Source organism: Hemiscyllium ocellatum, chromosome 21, assembly GCF_020745735.1.
Source record: "Hemiscyllium ocellatum isolate sHemOce1 chromosome 21, sHemOce1.pat.X.cur, whole genome shotgun sequence".
In the NCBI taxonomy this organism is placed as follows: domain Eukaryota; kingdom Metazoa; phylum Chordata; class Chondrichthyes; order Orectolobiformes; family Hemiscylliidae; genus Hemiscyllium; species Hemiscyllium ocellatum.
This window is the reverse complement of record NC_083421.1, coordinates 17,670,883-17,688,758: the sequence shown is the minus strand read 5'-3', so window position 1 is coordinate 17,688,758 and position 17,876 is coordinate 17,670,883. Positions and strand designations below refer to the sequence as shown.

The following is a 17,876-nucleotide window of genomic DNA, read 5'->3' as shown; positions in this document are numbered from 1 at the left end:
CCCCCGCAAAGCCAGAGGAAGCATCGTACCTGCATTTACCGTGCCTATCCCATTAAATCACTGTAGATGAAGTACCTGAATGTTTAGAGAAGCACAATTCCCTCAACATAGAACTAGTATAGATTGTAAAGTGTTAACTATTATTCAGAGAAGCCAGTTGAATTTTTTGGTAGAGTGATTAACATGATTAGTAAAGGAATACCTGTATGCATGAATGTTATTTATATGAACTTCCAGGAGGCATTCTAGAAGTTCTTATAAGAGACTTTGAACTCAAAATTGAGAGCATGTGTACCTGGAGGTAACCTATTGGTTTGGGGGTAGGAGGCTAATGGGAATGTTTAGATTAGCAGGTACAAATTACTGCAGATCTTGGAATCTGTACTGACAACAAAAAATGCTGGGTATCACAGTGGGTCAGGCATCAGTGGAAAGAGAGAGAGAGAGAGAGAGAGAGAGAAAGCAAGCTAATGTTTCAAGTCCACATAACTGTTCATCAGAGCTGACATGGTGCGGAGGGGGCAGCATTTGTGCGATAGTGTGTGGGTGGAGTGCTGGGGGAGGAAGGGTGCTGACAGTGCAGATTAAGTGATCGGACTGTGGGAATGGCAGGACAATGGTGAGTCTCAGTGTTAAATTGGAAAGAACAGCTTGAGTGGGAGTAGGAGAGAGAATACGTGGTGACAGAGAATACAACAAGTAAAGCTAAAATGAAGGGAAGAAACGGCAGTGGGTTCACAATCTGAAGATGTTGAACTCCATATTAAGTCCAGAAGGTTGTAAAGTGCCTAGTCTGAAGATGAGATGTTGCTCCTCCAGTTTGTGTTGTGATTCGCTGGAACATTGCAGAATGCCAAGGACAGACAAGTGGCATGTGAGCAGAATGCTGTGATAAGATGATCAGGAGGTCAGGGTCATGCTTGTGCACGGAACAGAGGTGTCCTGCAAAGTAGTCACCCTGTCTGTGTTTGGCTTCTCTATGTAGAGTCGGCCATATTGGGTGCAGCTAATTAGAGGAGGTACAGGTGAAATGCTACTTCACCTGGTGTTGCTGGGATTATAGTTCTCCCTGTTTGCCATGAGCCAGGATGTGACATCATCAAAACTGTAATGCTAGGCCATCACTCCTGTATTACAGGAGGCTTGGAAAGTTCTTCCACAATTTTGAAGCATATTCTTCCTGGCCTGGGTGACTGATGCACTTTAAATACAGCCAAACATTCGAGCACCTCTTTGTTTTTATCTTATTCCTCATTTTATTTCATTTCAGGTATGATATTTCATATCTTGACCAATCAGAGTCATCCAGCCTGGGTTAAATTTAAATTTGGCAATTAAATGTCAGGCATCATCCATTGGTGCATTTCCCAGGCAACATCTTTCAGTCATAGTTCACTTGCCAACCAATAGCATGCTCTTGTCATTCAGTATAAAACCGCTGGCCCTGTGGGCCTGTGGCACAACAGTAGCGCGTCTAACTCTAGATCAGACTGTTGTGCGTTCAAATTATGTCAGGCTCACTGAAGCTTAGTTCCTTGTATTCCAAATCAAGCAAGGAGTTTGTTCACTCCGGGTGTCTGTTGAGCCAAGTCTTCTTTCTGGAAACTTTCGATCACGAGTGAAGTTTTATTTTGATTTAATCCCTGCCCTCCCCTTCACTGTTTGATCACACAGCATTGCCCTTTGATGTGAAGGGCACTGCTTGTCACTGGCCACTCGGGTGTTTCCTTTCTTCCTGGTGGTGGAAACCGAATAAAGATTCGTGCACCTTGTGTCTTTCACTGTGTCTCACACCTGCACACACACACCATGGGTGCTGGGGAAAAAATAAGCATGACCGCAGTTCCTTTTAATTCCCCCTACACACCGCCCCTTCCAAAAACAATCTCTTCCCCCACTTCCCTTCATTAAAACACATCGGTCATGAGTACTTGTGCTTGTCAAACCCCGCTCCAATCACATAAATACCCTCCTCTTCAATATAGACCATCTACCTAACATATCCTTGAGCCTCCATGCAAATATTACTTTGCAATACTCTGAAATGCTTTAGGATTTACTGAAGGTGCCCCTTAAGTTATTGTTGAGGATTTCACATGAGTTAGCAGCTCCCTCTTTTAATTCTTCGACATTGTCCTGGTGAGTATACGATGAAAAGCTTGACAAAATACCTTTTGTTCAGAAGCACTCAATGTCTGTATTACCAAATCGTCATGTATTTTTAATCTTATTAATTATCTAATAATATCCATTTACCATAAGTTTGAAATTATTTTCCTTGCTAAATACTCATTTAGTTGATTGACCATGCCTCTGTCTCCAGCATTACGTCTCTGTTTGACTTTGAAGGACAACCATAAATGTGAACCGCAATGGACTTGAACAATAGATAATCTGCTGCTTTCAAAATTACTCTGCAGGGTGATACTTTGCCATTGTAGACCATTAGGTGCCTGTGACTAATTGGAAATCTCGGTGCAGCTGGTTAGGATATTAGTAATACCTTCCATAAGCCTCAGGCATTTTAAACATCCCCATGTCTTAAGTTGCACCAAGTCCCCTTCCCAAAGCCTTTACACTTCCTACTCTGTTTCCTTCTTTGAGATGTTTGGTGAGATGATCAGATATAAAGCAGACTACTCTTTTTGATCATGAACTCAAAACTATGAATGCTTTGCTGCTTTGGTTACTGCATCGTGATGAATATAAGCAAAATGTACCTGTAATTGCATTGTGAGAGTATACATTAAGCATTTTACTGAAACAAATATTGAACTCCAATAAGATTGGGCCATTGATCAAACACAAGCTGTCAACACTCAAGATTGCTGTTCTGTTGAAAGAACAAAAATGAAAGTACCGATTTCAGTAATGCGCAGATTTAAAGTTATCATTATTAGAAAGCACAGATGACTAATCCTGTCGAAGTGCTCCTGCAGTTTCCAAAGTTGCAGTGTGTTACGGTTGGGCAATGTTAGAGCTGCTAACTCATGTGAAATCCTCAACAATAACTTAAGGGGCACCTTCAGTAAATCCTAAAGCATTTCAGAGTATTGCAAAGTAATATTTGCATGGAGGCTCAAGGATATGTTAGGTAGATGGTCTATATTGAAGAGGAGGGTATTTATGTGATTGGAGCGGGGTTTGACAAGCACAAGTACTCATGACCGATGTGTTTTAATGAAGGGAAGTGGGGGAAGAGATTGTTTTTGGAAGGGGCGGTGTGTAGGGTGGGCACACCTATGATTTATGTACTTTTGTTGTGGGAAATGTGTGGGTATTTTCTGTTGTGGAGAAGTGGTCTGATGTCTCTTGGGTGTGCTCGGAATGGGTTCTTTTATTGGTGAGGGTGCTTCAGTGAGAGAGTACCTGATAATTTGGTAGCTGTCCTGTGATTTGTCTAACTGCATCTATCAGTGAGCTACACCCCCCTGTGTATGACATGCTTTTGTTTCCTCCCTCTTTCCTTTGCACATGTCCTTATTTGCACAAAAAAAGCTGTTACTGAACATAGAATCTTTTGAAAATAATCTTGAACTCGGCCAACACTCTGCAACATTGATTTTCTCTCACTAAGTTCTTGACACCCATTACCCCAATGTTCATGAATCTAAAGTCATTTATCCTTGTTCCCAAATTCCTTCATAGCCTCACCCCTCTCCACTTGTGGATTCTTATAACCCTATCTGTTGGCTGTGTTGCTCAAGCTTATAGGAGTCTGTAGTCCCTGTAACCACAGCTTAAAGGGAATATTGTTTGCATCTGAATTTGTTTGTTCTGATGCACCATGTTCTTTACGTCATGGCTGATCATTTTATAAGGAACGCTGTCTCCAGTCATAGAGTCAGGCAGTATGAAAACAGATCTTTCGATCCAACTCGTCTACATCAACCATGTTCCCAAACTAAACTCCTCTCTGAGCATCTCTGACTCTGGGCATTTTTTGCATGTTTATTTTGCATTGTTCCACTGTTGTCGGTTGTACCATTATTGATTTTTAAAGTTTTTGTTCATGGGATGTGGGCATCATTGGCAAGGCCAGAATTTATTGGACGTTCCTCATTATTCAGAGTCAGTGACAGCTGTGGGTCTGGAGTTAACATGGAGCAGGTTGAGAGGTGACCTTATAGAGGTTTATAAAATCATAAGTGTATTGATAGATTTAATGGTCGGTGCCTTTTCCCTAGATTAGGGGATTTCAAGACTAGGGGGCACATTTTAAGATGAGAGGAGAGAGATTTAAAAAAGACTGGGAAGGGGAGAGGGACTCTTTTTTTAACAATCGGTGGCTCACATGTGGAATGAACCTTCCAGGGAAGTGCTGGATACGGGCGCAATTACAACGTTTAAAAGACCCTTGGATAACTACAGGAGTAGGAAAGGCTTTGAGGGAAATGGGCCAGGAGCAGGCAGGTGGGACTAGTTTAGTTTGGGATTATGTTCTGCATGGATTGGTTGGACTGAAGAGCCTGTTTCCACGCTGGGTGACTCTGGGTAGGCCAGAGCAGGTAAGGATGGCAGGTTTCTTTAAGTTTGCAACGGTTGACCGTCGGTTCGTGCTCGCCGTTAAGCTAGTTTTTAAATTCCAAATTTTAAGTTTAAATTTCGCTGCCTGCTCTGGGGGTTTCGAACCCTGGATTCCCAGACCTGTGACATTGCGGCACGGTGGCACAGTGGTTAGCACTGCTGTCTCACAGCCCCTGAGACCCGGGTTCAATTCCCGACTCAGGCGACTGACTGTGTGGAGTTTGCACATTCTCCCCGTGTCTGCGTGGGTTTCCTCTGGGTGCTCCGGTTTCCTCCCACAGTCCAAAAATGTGCGGGTCAGGTGAATTGGCCATGCTAAATTGCCCGTAGTGTTAGGTAAGGGGTAAATGTAGGGGTATGGGTGGGTTGCGCTTCGGCGGGTCGGTGTGGACTTGTTGGGCCAAAGGGCCTGTTTCCACACTGTAAGTAATCTAATCTAATCTAATCTAATCTAATTGCCACTTCATGATGGTAAGCTCTGAATTCTCACCCTACTCCCTACCTGTGTGACCACCCCGTTGATCACCTGTCCTAACTTTTCAGGTGGCTCTATCGAATTGGGTTTGATAAGACTTGTGCAAAGTGTTTTGGGACATTTAGCCGAAAGGTGCTATACAGATGCTGTTGTTGAAGACTGGCTTTGTGTCACATTCTCGGGTGTAGTATTAGGCTGTTCCATGTTCTTCTGCACCGACTGCGTGCAAGGTTTTCTAAAGTGCCAGAGCGACTCCTTCGACTGCCCCTGAACAACAGCTGATGTAAAAGAACGAGGCAGCAGGAGCCAGTATTTCCAGGCAAAGGGGAATTATTGGTGGGGAGAAGGAATCCTGATGCTGCTTTATTGGGATTGTTGATTTCTGTGTTTTCTTTTCCAGTACTGGCTCACAAAAATGTGCAGCCTGCATCCAAGAAGACATTTATGAAGAACCGTTGTCTGTTCTGGATGCCAGCTCAGTAAGTAACGATCCACCAAGATTTGAATGCTGCAAACAATAAACATTTGAAGAGTTGCTAGAAAACCTAGGATTATGGACAACATTCTGCATGGGTGTCCCAGTCTGTCTCAGAGAATGAGTCTTCAATACAATGGACTGGGTAATGGAGAGTACAGTGCGATAGTAACAGATTGAGGAGAAGCCCGTCCAGCTGATGTGTCAACATTAGATTAGATTAGATTCCCTACAGTGTGGAAACAGGCCCTACGGCCCAACCAGTCCACACTGACCCTCCGAAGAGTAACCCACCCAGACCCATTTCCCTCTGACTAATTGATCTAACACTATGGACAATTTAGCATGGCCAATTCACCTGACCTGCACAGCTTTGGATTGTGGAAGTAAACCGGAGCACCCGGAGGAAACCCACGTAAGACACTGGGAGAATGTGCAAACTTCACACAGACAGTCACCCGAGGCTGGAATTGATTTTTATTATTGACATTATTCCCTCAATGCATCTTTCATTACCCTGAATCTCAAAGTTGATAAGTTTCCACTTGGGTTGAAATTCTGCTCTGCAAACTGATCAGTTTTCTGTAAAACAGTTCTTTTTGCATTTCCGATTTAGAATTTTCTCTTTTTTTGTAAAGATCAATATGGAGCAAACTGGCTGTACATAATGTTGGTCTGTGACATCATTTAGGACTATTTTCTCCTCAGTTCAGGAATATATTTGTCTCTATAATCACCTGAATTCCTACAGGGTCCTGTCCTAAAACTCTAGTTTCCTCTGATTCTCGCTGACTATTCCCAGTCTAACCACCTGACCATTCACCACTCTGTTCGCTGCTATACCTTCACTTCCTATTTTGAAATTCTCTCCTTTCCATCTTTTCACTTCTGTTTCCTCTTTTAAGATTGACATCTTAGCCTAAGTTATTAGTTATCATCTTGATTTTTCTTCCTTTTGGTTCCACGTTCATTTCCCTGACTGGAGCCCTCTGAGCATCTTGGGATATTGCTTCCACATGAAAGCTGCTGTATGAAAGCAGGTGTTATTTGGAGAAAGTAACCAAGCGAATATGGTTAGGAGCAAGGGTTACCTCTGTTTCTGGGTAATGTTTGAATGAGAATCAAGAGGTTTGTCAAAACACCTTGTTTTTTTTTCCCCTGTTGCTGGTGTTGACCCTGGAAAGGGGTGAATCAGAAAGCATTGATCCCCAGCTTCCCAGCCAAGTCTTCCTGTATTCAGTTGATGGGAGAGCAGGAGCTTTAATCTGGTGACAATAACCTGAGCTAAGACTGTGTGTTGACAAAAGGGAAAATTACTTTTACACTGAAGTAGACTAGTAGGCCCATCATTGAGTGAAGAAGTGTGGAGGAATGATTAGAAGTTTTGAAGTAAATCAGGTTAATTTTTAGCTTTCGTGGTATATTGGCATCAAGCTGAGTAACAGCAGCAACAGTTTGTAAACTTGCTGTGCATTCTGCTGTGTATGTAGTTGTTAAGATACATTGTTCAGGCTATCCTGTTCGATCCATCTGGAAGCTGTTTAGCTGTTTCAGGATTTCGCACATACCCTGGAGGCTGCTGGCTGACCTGCCTTGATTTCTTTCCCACTATTGAGAGCCTAAAGTTTGGGAATTTTAATATAACATATCCAATAGAAAATTCAGAAGAGTGATTAAAATCTACTACTCATTATAACATGAATTAATTAGGGTGAATACCTACTTCTCGAGTGCTAGGTAAACACTTGTGCAAGGGATTAGAAAGATGTGCTCATCACTAAGTGGCACGAGATGGAAGAAGATTAATGAGGAAGATGAACATTGTTTATGAGTATGTTTGTTTTTATGCCTATTCAATAATCTGTTTGAAAAAAAATGTCAAGTGGTGCCCTATAATCTTTTAGCCACTGATCTCCCCGTTTTATCAGTCTTGACTCAGCTGACTGGAGAAAGTAACCTGAACAAGTTACTGAACTCCCCCTTGTATTCTTCTTTCTTTGCTTAGGCTTTCCCCGACAATGCAGCTCGCAGAGAAGTGGAAAACCTGCCTGCAGTTTGTAACAATGAGAGCTGTACCTGGAAAGGCACTGTTAAGGAGTATGAGGTGAGAAGAAAGATTCAACACAAAGGCGAGGAATCTTCAGTTACAATTAAAGGAAGGGGTTCCTTTGTTTGTTTTTTGGAAACCTTGTTCTGAGCTGGCAGGGAGTTAGAATGTCAAGCAGAGTTTCTTCTCATTGTTGCCACGTGTACCTGAGTACGGTGAAAAGTTTTGTTTTGCAAGCAGCACAGGCAAATCTTAGCAAACAAAGGCATACAGATTATAGGGTGCTTTACACAGAATGAGGCACACAAAGCAAGATTGTTGAACTTGAAATTAGAGATCATCGAGTCATAGAGATGTCCAGCATGGAAACAGACTATTTGGTTCAACTCTTCCAATGCCAATCAGATATCCTAACCTAATCCATTCCCATTTGCCAGCACCCGGCCCATGTCCGTCTAAACCCTTCCTATTCATATACCCATCCAGATGCCTTTTAAATGCTGTAATTGTACCAGCCTCCACCACATCCTCTGGCAGCTCATTCCATACAAGTACCACCCTCCAGGGGAAACAGCCCCAGCTTAGGGACCTTTGAGTGCAGGTTCATAGCTCCTTGAAAGTAGAATTGCAGGTATAGGAGAGTGAAGAAGGCGTTTGGTTTGCTTTTCTTTATTGGTCAGAGAATTAAGAACAGGAGTTGGGAGGTTATGTTGCAGCTGTACAGGACATTGGTTCGGCCACTTTTGCAATATTGCATGCAATTCTGGTCTTCCTATTGGAAGGATGTTGTGAAACTTGAAAAGGTTCAGAAAAGAGTTACAAGGATGTTGCCAGGGTTGGAGGATTTGAACAATAGGGAGAGGCTGAACAGGCTGGAGCATCTGAGGCTGAGGGCGACCTTTATAGAGGTTTACAAAATCATGAGGGGCATGGAGAGGATAAATAAACAAGGTCTTTCCCTAGGGTAGGGGAGTCCAGAACTAGAAGGCATAGGTTTAGGTGAGAGGGGAAAGATTTAAAAGGAACCTAAGGGCCAACGTTTTCATGCAGCGGGTGGTGCGTTAATGGATTGAGCTGCCAGGGGAGGTGGTGGAGGCTGGTACAATTACAACATTTAAAAGACATCTGGATGGGTATATGAATACGAAGGGTTTAAAGGGATATGGGCCAGGTGCTGGCAAATGGGACTAGATTAGGTTAGAATATCTGGTTGGCATGGACGAGTTGGACCAAAGGGTCTGTTTCCGTGCTGTGTATCTCTATGACTATTCAGCCTCTCCCTATAGTTCAAATGCTCCAACACTGTCCATTCAGCAGTCTAATAACAGAAGGTAATAAGCTTGTATTGAACCTGTTGGTGTGTGCGTTGAAGCTTCTGTATCATCTGTCTGATGGAAGAGAGCGTTACCGTGTGAGAGGGGTCTTTGATGATGTTAGCAGCCTTTTTGCGGCAACAAAAATGTAAATGGAGTCATGGATGGGAGTTTGGCTTCCGTGATGGTCTGAGCTGTGCACACAACGTTCTGTAGTTTCTTATGGTCCTGGGCAGAGCAGTTGCCAGACTAAGCCATTATGCATCCGGATGGAATGCTTTCTGTGGTGCATCTGTAAACGTTGGTGAGGGTCCTTTATAGACGTGCTGAATTTCCTGAACCACTTGAGGAAGAAGAGGCATTGTTCTGCCTTTTTGAACGTCGCATTTACATGTAAGGTCCAAGATGTTTTGTTGGTTATCTTGATGCTCTCCATCACCTCAGCTCTGTTGATGTAGATAGGGGTGTGTCATCCTGCAGTCAATGATCAGTTCTTTTCATTATCATCCATTGCTGGTTCAGTTAGCGAATCTGGACCTGGGCTAAGGTTAGAATTAGGTTGACATTATGCTTCTATTTCCCTTTTCATGAATCACTCACTGTGCAACACACGAAGGAAATGTTCCTCCCATCCTGGAAATGTCGCATCTCTGGAGGTTTACATCAGGAGAATTTTTTTTTAAAGAACTGCAAAATTTAAAAGAAGTGGGCAAGAGTAATATGGAGCAGAGTTGTTGGGCTTGTAGCAGAGAACTAAACTAATTGTAAAGTACAGCAAAGGTTCAACATGGGGAATATGAAGGGAAACGAGAGTACATGATAGCTAACCTAAAAGGAAAACCCTTTTATGTTAATCTATAAAAAACATAATGGTAGTCAGGTTGTGTGGGGCTGGAAAAAAGGCTTTTTTTGAAGTATTTTGTCTTATACTTGTCAGGACAACTCACAAGAACACTAATTCATGGGGAAAATCAATGTTTATACTACCCAAAAGGCAAATGCTCATTGGTTCGTGAGTGGATTCAGTTTGGTATATGTGTTACTATGGAGACTGTACCAGTTAATGATGATTGACTGTTTACTATCTGGCTTTGTTTAAATTTTAAACCTTGTGGTTGATTCTGGTCAGGGATTGCTGTGAGGAATGAACCAGTAAATGGCCTGTTACCTATATTAGGAGAAAGTGAGGACTGCAGATGCTGGAGATCAGAGCTGAAAAATGTGTTGCTGGAAAAGCGCAGCAGGTCAGGCAGCATCCAAGGAGCAGGGGAATCGACGTTTCGGGCATAAGCCCTTCTCCTGCTCCTTGGATACTGCCTGACCTGCGCTTTTCCAGCAACACATTTTTCAGCTCTGTTACCTATATTGTTAAGTTGAAATAGATGCAGTGTGTGTATGCGTTCTTTCTTTCTATCTGCAAACAGCAGGGCCATTTATAGTAATTTATGTTGCATCCAGTACGTGTGAGACAGCCACACAGCAAGCCTGACTGACCATCCTAACTTGGTTGTAGTGTAATTCTTCACACACTCAGGATTATCCATTGAATATCATCCATACTGAAACATTGGTCACTACATTGCATGTTTTGCAAACGTAGGCGAGTTGGGTATGGTCAATACTTTGCTTGTTGTGAATAGCTGAAGGGGTGTGCTGTTGCAATCTGCCAGTGTCTAGATTAGAGTAGTGCTGGAAAAACACAGCAGGTCAGGCAGCATCCGAGGAGTAGGAAAATCGACGTTTCGGGCAAAGGCCCTTCATGAGAACTGAAGGCAGAGAGCCTCCAGTGGGGAGAGATAAATGAGAGGGTGTGAGGATGGGGAGAAGGTAGCAAAGAGTACAATGGGTGAATGGGGGTGGGGATGAAGGTGATAGGTCAGAGAAGAGGGGGAAGCAGATAGATGGGAAGAAGATCGGCAGGTAGGACAGATCATGAGGACGGTGCTGATCTTGAAGGTTGGACTGGGGTAAGATGGGGGGAGTGGAAATGAGGAATCTGGTGAAGTCCACATTGATGCCCTGAGGTTGAAGTATTCCGAGGCAGAAGATGAGCCGTTCTTCCTCCAGGCATCAGGTGGTGAGGGAGCGATGGTGGAGGAGGCCCAGGACTTGCATGTCCTCAGGAGAGTTGGTGGGGGAGTTGAAATGTTCAGCCATGAGGCTGTGGGATTGATTGGTGCGGGTGTCCCGGAGATGTTCCCTAAAGCATTCTGTGAGAAGGCGTCCAATCTTCAGATGAGAACACCTCATCTTCTGCTTCGGAACACTTCAACCCCAGAACATCAATGTGGACTTCACCAATTTCCTCATTTCCCCTCCTCCCACCTTATCCCAGTCCAATCTTCCAGCTCAGCACTGTCCTCATGACCTGTCCTACCTGCCAATCTTCCTTCCCACCTATCCGCTCCACCCTCCTCTCTGACCAATCACCTTCATTCCCACCCTCATCCACCTATTGTACTCTTTGCTACCAGCTCCTCACCTCCACCCCCCTCTCATTTATCTCTCCACCCCTGAGGCTCCCTGCCTTCAGTCCTGATGAAGGGCTTTTGCTTGAAATGTTGATTTTTCCTACTCCTCGGATGCTGCCTGACCTGATGTACTTTTCCAGCACCACTCTAATCTAGACTTTGATTTCCAGCATCTGCAGTCCTCACTTTTGCCCTGTTGCATTCTGCCAGTCTTTGGGATGTATGGTCTCCATATCTGGCATCAAATGAGCACTGAAATTCATATACCACAATTCTCATTTGTGTAATAGATAGAAATCACCTTGGCATCGCATCCCACCAGTTATGTTACTAATACATAGTGGCAGTGTGAAATGTCTTGCAGGATAATCTGAGGAAGACTATACACTTTTCAGGACTAAGAGTGACTGTCTTCTCTGAGTTTGTATGATATACAGGGAGAAATGGTCTGAGCAGAGTAGCCATTGTTGCAGGATGTTTTGATCTGCCCTAATTCAGCAAGACGTTTGCAAATGAATTGAGGCCCCCATTTACAATGTGACTTCTGAGCTACTGTTTTTTTGTCAAAGTTCAAGTGAGGCTGACTTGGAAACAAGAAATGGAGATCTTCCTGTGGAGGGAGAGGGCTGCTGGTGGGCTTAAATAAGTACCATGGCAATGTCCTCTTCCCTTGTGAAGACGGATGCTATCTCAGTAAAGGGTGAAGATGTTGTGATATCAGAAGGGGTAAATATAGAAAGAGATGAAATAGTTGGCTGTGTTCGAAATGAAGCCAACCAGTCAGATGGGATGCATTTTAAGTTACTGAGATGGGAATTCCAGAGACTCTTGACTGAAATCTTCCAGTTCTCCTTGGATATTGAGTTGGTGCCAGATGGATTGGAAATGATTGACCCCTGTTTGAAAAAGGAAACAGGGATTAACCATAAACTACAGACCAGATAGCATCATGTGGGTAATGTGGAACTCTAATCCAGGGCAATACGGATTGGCCTTTAGAGAAGTATGGGCTAACGTGTGCCAATGAGCCTGGGTTTGTGAAAAGCAAATTGTTTGACTTGATCAGGTTGTTTCAGGGCAGTGTGGTTAGAGTTGTGTACATGTGGATTTTCAAAAGATGTTTGGGCAAGATACCGTACAAAAATGTGTTCACAACATAAAAACAAATTTGATTGAAGGGCCTTTGGCAGCATAGGTTTAAAATGAGCGAAGGGAAAGAAAGTAATGGTTGTTTTGGCATGAGTATCTATTTCTATTATTAGTGTGTATTAATTTCCTGGTTTTGGATATATAGGGCCCAATTCCAAAGTTTGCAAAGTGACGAAGGAGCGACAGGTTTTTCAAGGCTAGAGACAAACAGGTGAAAAGGGCAGACACACAAGGTGAATTGTAATGCAGACAAGCATAAAAGGATACATTTGGTGGCTGAAATGAGGCAAGGAATAAAAACTAAATACAATATAAACAAACTGTCAAATAACATGAACAAGAACGTTATTCAAGGGCTTCAGGATCAGGGAAACTTGTGTGTTTCTGTACACAAATCTTCAAAGGATAGTTTGAGAAAGCTGTGGGGGAAAAACAAAGAACAGTACAGCACAAAGCCTTTGGCACATCAAGCGCATTACACCTTTCTAAACTAAAAACCTTTTTTGTCTCTATTCAGTCGTCACCCCTCTTACAATTGGTTATTTGTACGTCTGTCAAGATATTTTTTAAATATTGCTTTTGTATCTGTTTCTACCACGAATTCTGACTGTGCCTTGGAGGCACTTACCACCCTTTGTGTAAAGAAAATTTGCCAGTCACATCTGTTTGAAAATTACTCACCTTTACCTTAAACGTATGTCCCCTTGTAATTGCCATGGACTCCAACTCTCCATTCTATCTGGGCCTGTCATAATTTTGTAAACTTCTTATCATGTCACCTCTCAACCGCTGATGTTTAAGTGAAAGCAAATCAAGTTTGGTCAATGTCTCCTCATAACTCATACCCTGCAAGCCAGGCAACTTGCTGATTAAACAGTGTTTGGACCCTTTCCAAAGTCTCCACATTCTTCTGGGTGATGTGGCAACCAGAACTGTAAAATATTCTGAATGTGGCCTAACCAAAGCTCTCTACAGTTGAAGTGTGACTGGCCAATTTTTATACTCTGTGCCCTCACTGATGAAGGTAAGTCTGCTATATGCCATACCACTTTATCCATTTGTGTTGCTGCCTTCAGGGAACTGTGGATCCCTTTGAATGGTAATACCTCTAAAGTTCTGCCATTTACAATCTACTTCCCTCCTGCATTAGACCTTCCAAAATGCAGCACCTTGCATTTGGATTCAACTCCATCCACCATTCCTCCATGTGGGGATCCTCAGTTTTATGAACAGAGGACTCGAGAATAGAGAGGTAAAGCCTGGGTTAGCCATTAACTGGAGTTGTATGCTCTATTCTGGGCGTCCCACTCTTTAAGGTCTTGACACCCTCCCTGGAGGGTTGTGTAGAACTGGCTGGAATGAGCCCAGGGAAGGAGGACTTGTGTGGAGAGAATGTGTCTTTGCTTAGGATAGAGAAGTTCAAGGAAGATTTCCTCGATTGGTTCCAAATTTTGAACAGTTTTGATGAAGTCAGTGAGAAGAGACCAGTTCCACTTGGATAGGCACCAAATTGAAGGAGATTGATGAAAAAAAATCAAAGGTGACACATCTCATTATCAAGTCAGCATCTGTGATAGGGGAAAGGTAAGTCCATGGGAGAGCAGTAAATTGTTGCTGGCTTTTATCAAAGTGGCCTAACAGGCTGAATGGCCACCTCCTGTATCATTTTATGATTCTAAGATGCATTTGTATAGTGTCTAGACCTTGAAGCACACAGAGTGTTTTTCTTAGAGTTGCTAAGTTTATAGCAATTTGAGAGATTGGTTAAGGTTAAAGATGTGATCTAAAAGATGAGAGGGGGGAGGAGTATGAAAATCAAATTCTAGGGCAGGATGCCTTGTTAGCAAAAGAACGGTGGGGTGTACAAGTGGTCAGAGCTACAGGAACATCTGGTCTTGGGGATTGGAGGGTGAGTTTTCAGGACTGGAAGAGGTTAGAGATTCAGCGGATATTGGAAAAGGAGGGTTTTAAACACTTTGTGAGTTGGGAGTGACAGTTGTTTTTGGTCAGTAATGATGTGGAGGTGCAAGTGTTGGACTGGGGTGGACAAAGTTTAAAAAAAATCACACAACACCAGGTAATTGTCCAACAGGTTTACTTGGAAGTACTAGCTTTCAGAGCGTTGCTCCTTCATCAGGTGTTGTGTGATTTTTAACTTTGTTTAGTGAGGTCTGGTGCTGGATGAATAGGACATGAAGAGGGATTTTTATTCTAAAAATAGACATTGGGTGATCTGCAATTTAAGAGCGAGAATCCAGGAACCTCATGAGCAGGACAGTGGAAGAGTTGAATCTGGAAGAGATTTCAGCAACAGAGTAATGGTGGTGGACAATGTTATGAAGATTATAGGAAGTAGTCTTTGTCATGGAGAAGATGTAAAGTTAGTAACTCAGGTCATAGCTGAAGAGGAAGCGAAAATTGAATTGGAGGTTGGAGGGAAGGAAGAATTCTCACATTGAAGTAAGTGACCAGAGAACTCATTATAGGATCCGTGTTTTGCACAGATATGTAAAAGTATAACCATATGATTTACATTTTCATAAAACCTTCAGGGTTTCTGGGAATGTGTTGGTTCTGCTGTTCTGATTTTAATTTCCTTGTAAGATGAGTATGAGTTCCATTTTTGAGTTCTGTATTCATTACCATTGGGAGGGGATTGATGCCTGTTCATTTCCAAACCAAGATGAAATCTAAGATAGTAGCTAGGGACAGTCAATAACAATTATTGTGGGTTTTTTTTAGTTTCAAGTTTATTCTTTTGTTACTAATAGTTTGAACTTGAAACTTTACTGTCTTCATGGCACAAATGATTACGTAGAATTCATCTCTCTAGTTATTTGACTGCAAGAAACCACCGTGAGAATAGAAAAATGGCCACATAGAAACGAGAGAGTTAAATGGCAGGAAATCAGAATAATGAAAATCGTAAAGACAAGGAAGTGATGGATGATGCCTGTGAGAAAAGACCGTTGTCAGAAGGCAAGATCAGAGATCTGACACCAAATAGCTGACAGGAAACTCCAAAGCAAACCTTTGGATTCTGTTGGATTATTGTAGTTCTTATGAGGGACAGATTATTTGCCTGTCGCGTGGCGCGAACACATTCAAAATTCTCTGGAATTTTGAGGGAGGCATGAGAGAAAGCTAGGGCAAACGATGCTGCAGAAATGAAAAGAAGGATTAGAGAGGTTTAAAGTGAAAATATAAATGGTAAAGAATTTAATCACACCTTAAGAGAATTGTTATCAAAGTGCAGAACTACTTGGGGATGGTTGAGGAATTTAGTTACGAGGATGATAGAATATTGAGTGTTCTTACTTACAGATGGGAATGTTCACTAGAGATCCATGTAAGACACAACAAATAGTAAATGGAATGGATTTATAATGGAATCGAATGGTCAGCACTGGTGCTGAATGGATGATTGAACTCAGATTTGCCTTTTCCATTGGACATTGTGTGGTACCAACAGTGAATGGCACTTATTTTGAATTAAAACTGAGACCATTCAATCTGAATGGCTTGGTTATTCATTCCCTTTATATATCTAACAAGTGGAAGTTCTTCACCTTGATCAGAGAATCCCTACAGTATGGAAACAGGCTGTTCGGCCCAACAAGTCCACACTGACCGTCTGCAGAGTAACCCATCCAGATCCATTCCCCTATCCTATTACTCTACATTTACCCCTGACTAATGCACCTAACTTATGCAACTCCGAACCCTATGGGCAGTTTAGCATGGCCAATTCACCTGATCTCTAAATCTTTGGACTGTGGGAGGAAACCAGAGCACCCGGAGGAAACCCACATAGAATGTGCAAAGTCCACATAGAGTGGTCACCCGATGCTGGAATCGAACCCAGGTCCCTGGTGCTGTGAGGCAGCAGTGCTAACCGCTGAGCTACCCTGGTTTTAATTTTGGTTTTCCATTGACTGTTGTTTGAGCATGCTTATTGTACCCTACAGCACAGGTGAGCCTTCGTTCAGAGTCCATGCTGCCATCTCCCAGTGGTTGGGGTGATGACCTATCTGGGGGTGTATTTATGACTAGGTGAGTGCAGTGTGTAAGGGTGAACATGAGAGGCCCAGAGGTACAGGAGATATTGGTTTCTCTTTCTCTTGGTGCTTGTCATTAGGAAACGAAAAGGCAGGATTCCAGCTGGCAATGTCCCTCTCAGGGAGTATTCCTGTAGGCTTGAGGTTAGAATAAGATCAGGGTTAATTGCAGTTCTCCCATGTTTCAAAAACTTGTGTGTTTAGGCTGTTTAACGTATGACCACCACACCCAGCTTTAATAGGTTAGCACCTTTTAGAGGTGAGGGAAGAAAAACAACATGTTAAGTAAGATTACAGAAGGTGATTTCTGCACAATCTGCAGAGTTCTACCCACTGAGCTGCTGTTTGTGTTATAGAGCAGGTCCTGTTGGGTAAACATCAGGTGTTTGGTTGATAGAGACTGATGGAAGTTGAAGACTGTGTCTAAATGGAGTAAGATTCTGACAGAGGCCAGTTATAATGTTGACATTGCTTTAAATCCAGAAACCTTATTGGAATAGGAATTGGACTGCTTCATGCTCCAGCCTCTGTTTCTGTGCAGTTACACAGACTGAGTGTAGCAACAGTTTATGCAAACCCAGCTGAGACCACTATTTATTCAGTGGTTTGTTTGATCAGTGCGGCAGATCTTGTTTGGAAAGTCCCTGAGAGTCTACAACAACTCTGACATTTTAAATAGCACGGGACAGTGGAAAGTCCCAAACATTTGCTGCTCTAAATGGGGTTACTGATTGTGGGGGATACTACCAATAGTAACAATAATATGTTTTTGAATGTAATTTGCTGATTTTCCTCACAGAACTGCTGATTGGGTTTCAAGAGTGATATTTCATTTCTGTTTTTTAAATTTCATCTGAATGTTCAAATGAAATGGTTGCAATAATTTACACCAGTGCTTGAGTTCAGAATGATAGCACTCCCAGGACAGGGACAGCTTGGGTTTACGTACAGAGTAAAGCTGCCTCTACTCTGTTAAACTGAAAGTAAAGCTGCTGGAAGTGATTAATGGCTAAAGGATGAGGTTAGATACAGAACAAAGCACCTTGTGTTCTCTTAAAGTGAAATTAAAGCTTCATTCTACATTGTCCCCAGCAAACACTCCCACGGCAGGCACACCACAGGGTCAGAGTGAAAGTCTCCCATTAAGCTATCTTCCTCAACACACCGATGACAGGTATAGCACTGGGTTGGTTACCATGTGAAACCCAGTACTTTTTTGAAGTTAATTGTTTTTGTATTCTTATGTTGTTTCGTTTCAGAATGGCTGAAGTAGTTGGAAGGATGCCCTAGGTAACTAAAAGTCTGTTAAGCCTTAATATGAGTGTTCCCATCATCTACGAGCAGCTTTATCCCAGGTGGTA

At 42.7% G+C, this 17,876-nt stretch overlaps 1 protein-coding gene across 6 annotated transcripts in view; it reads left to right on the top strand.

Annotated features, from left to right (window-relative positions):
• The window catches only part of traf2b (Tnf receptor-associated factor 2b), a 59,695-nt gene that overhangs the window by 11,488 nt on the left and 30,331 nt on the right, over positions 1-17,876 (top strand). For all 6 annotated transcript variants that reach the window (XM_060841715.1, XM_060841718.1, XM_060841712.1 and 3 more), the window contains 2 exons: positions 5,403-5,481; positions 7,483-7,581. In XM_060841715.1, the coding sequence (XP_060697698.1) occupies positions 5,403-5,481; positions 7,483-7,581 (178 nt within the window). The remainder of the gene's footprint in view (positions 1-5,402; positions 5,482-7,482; positions 7,582-17,876) is intronic.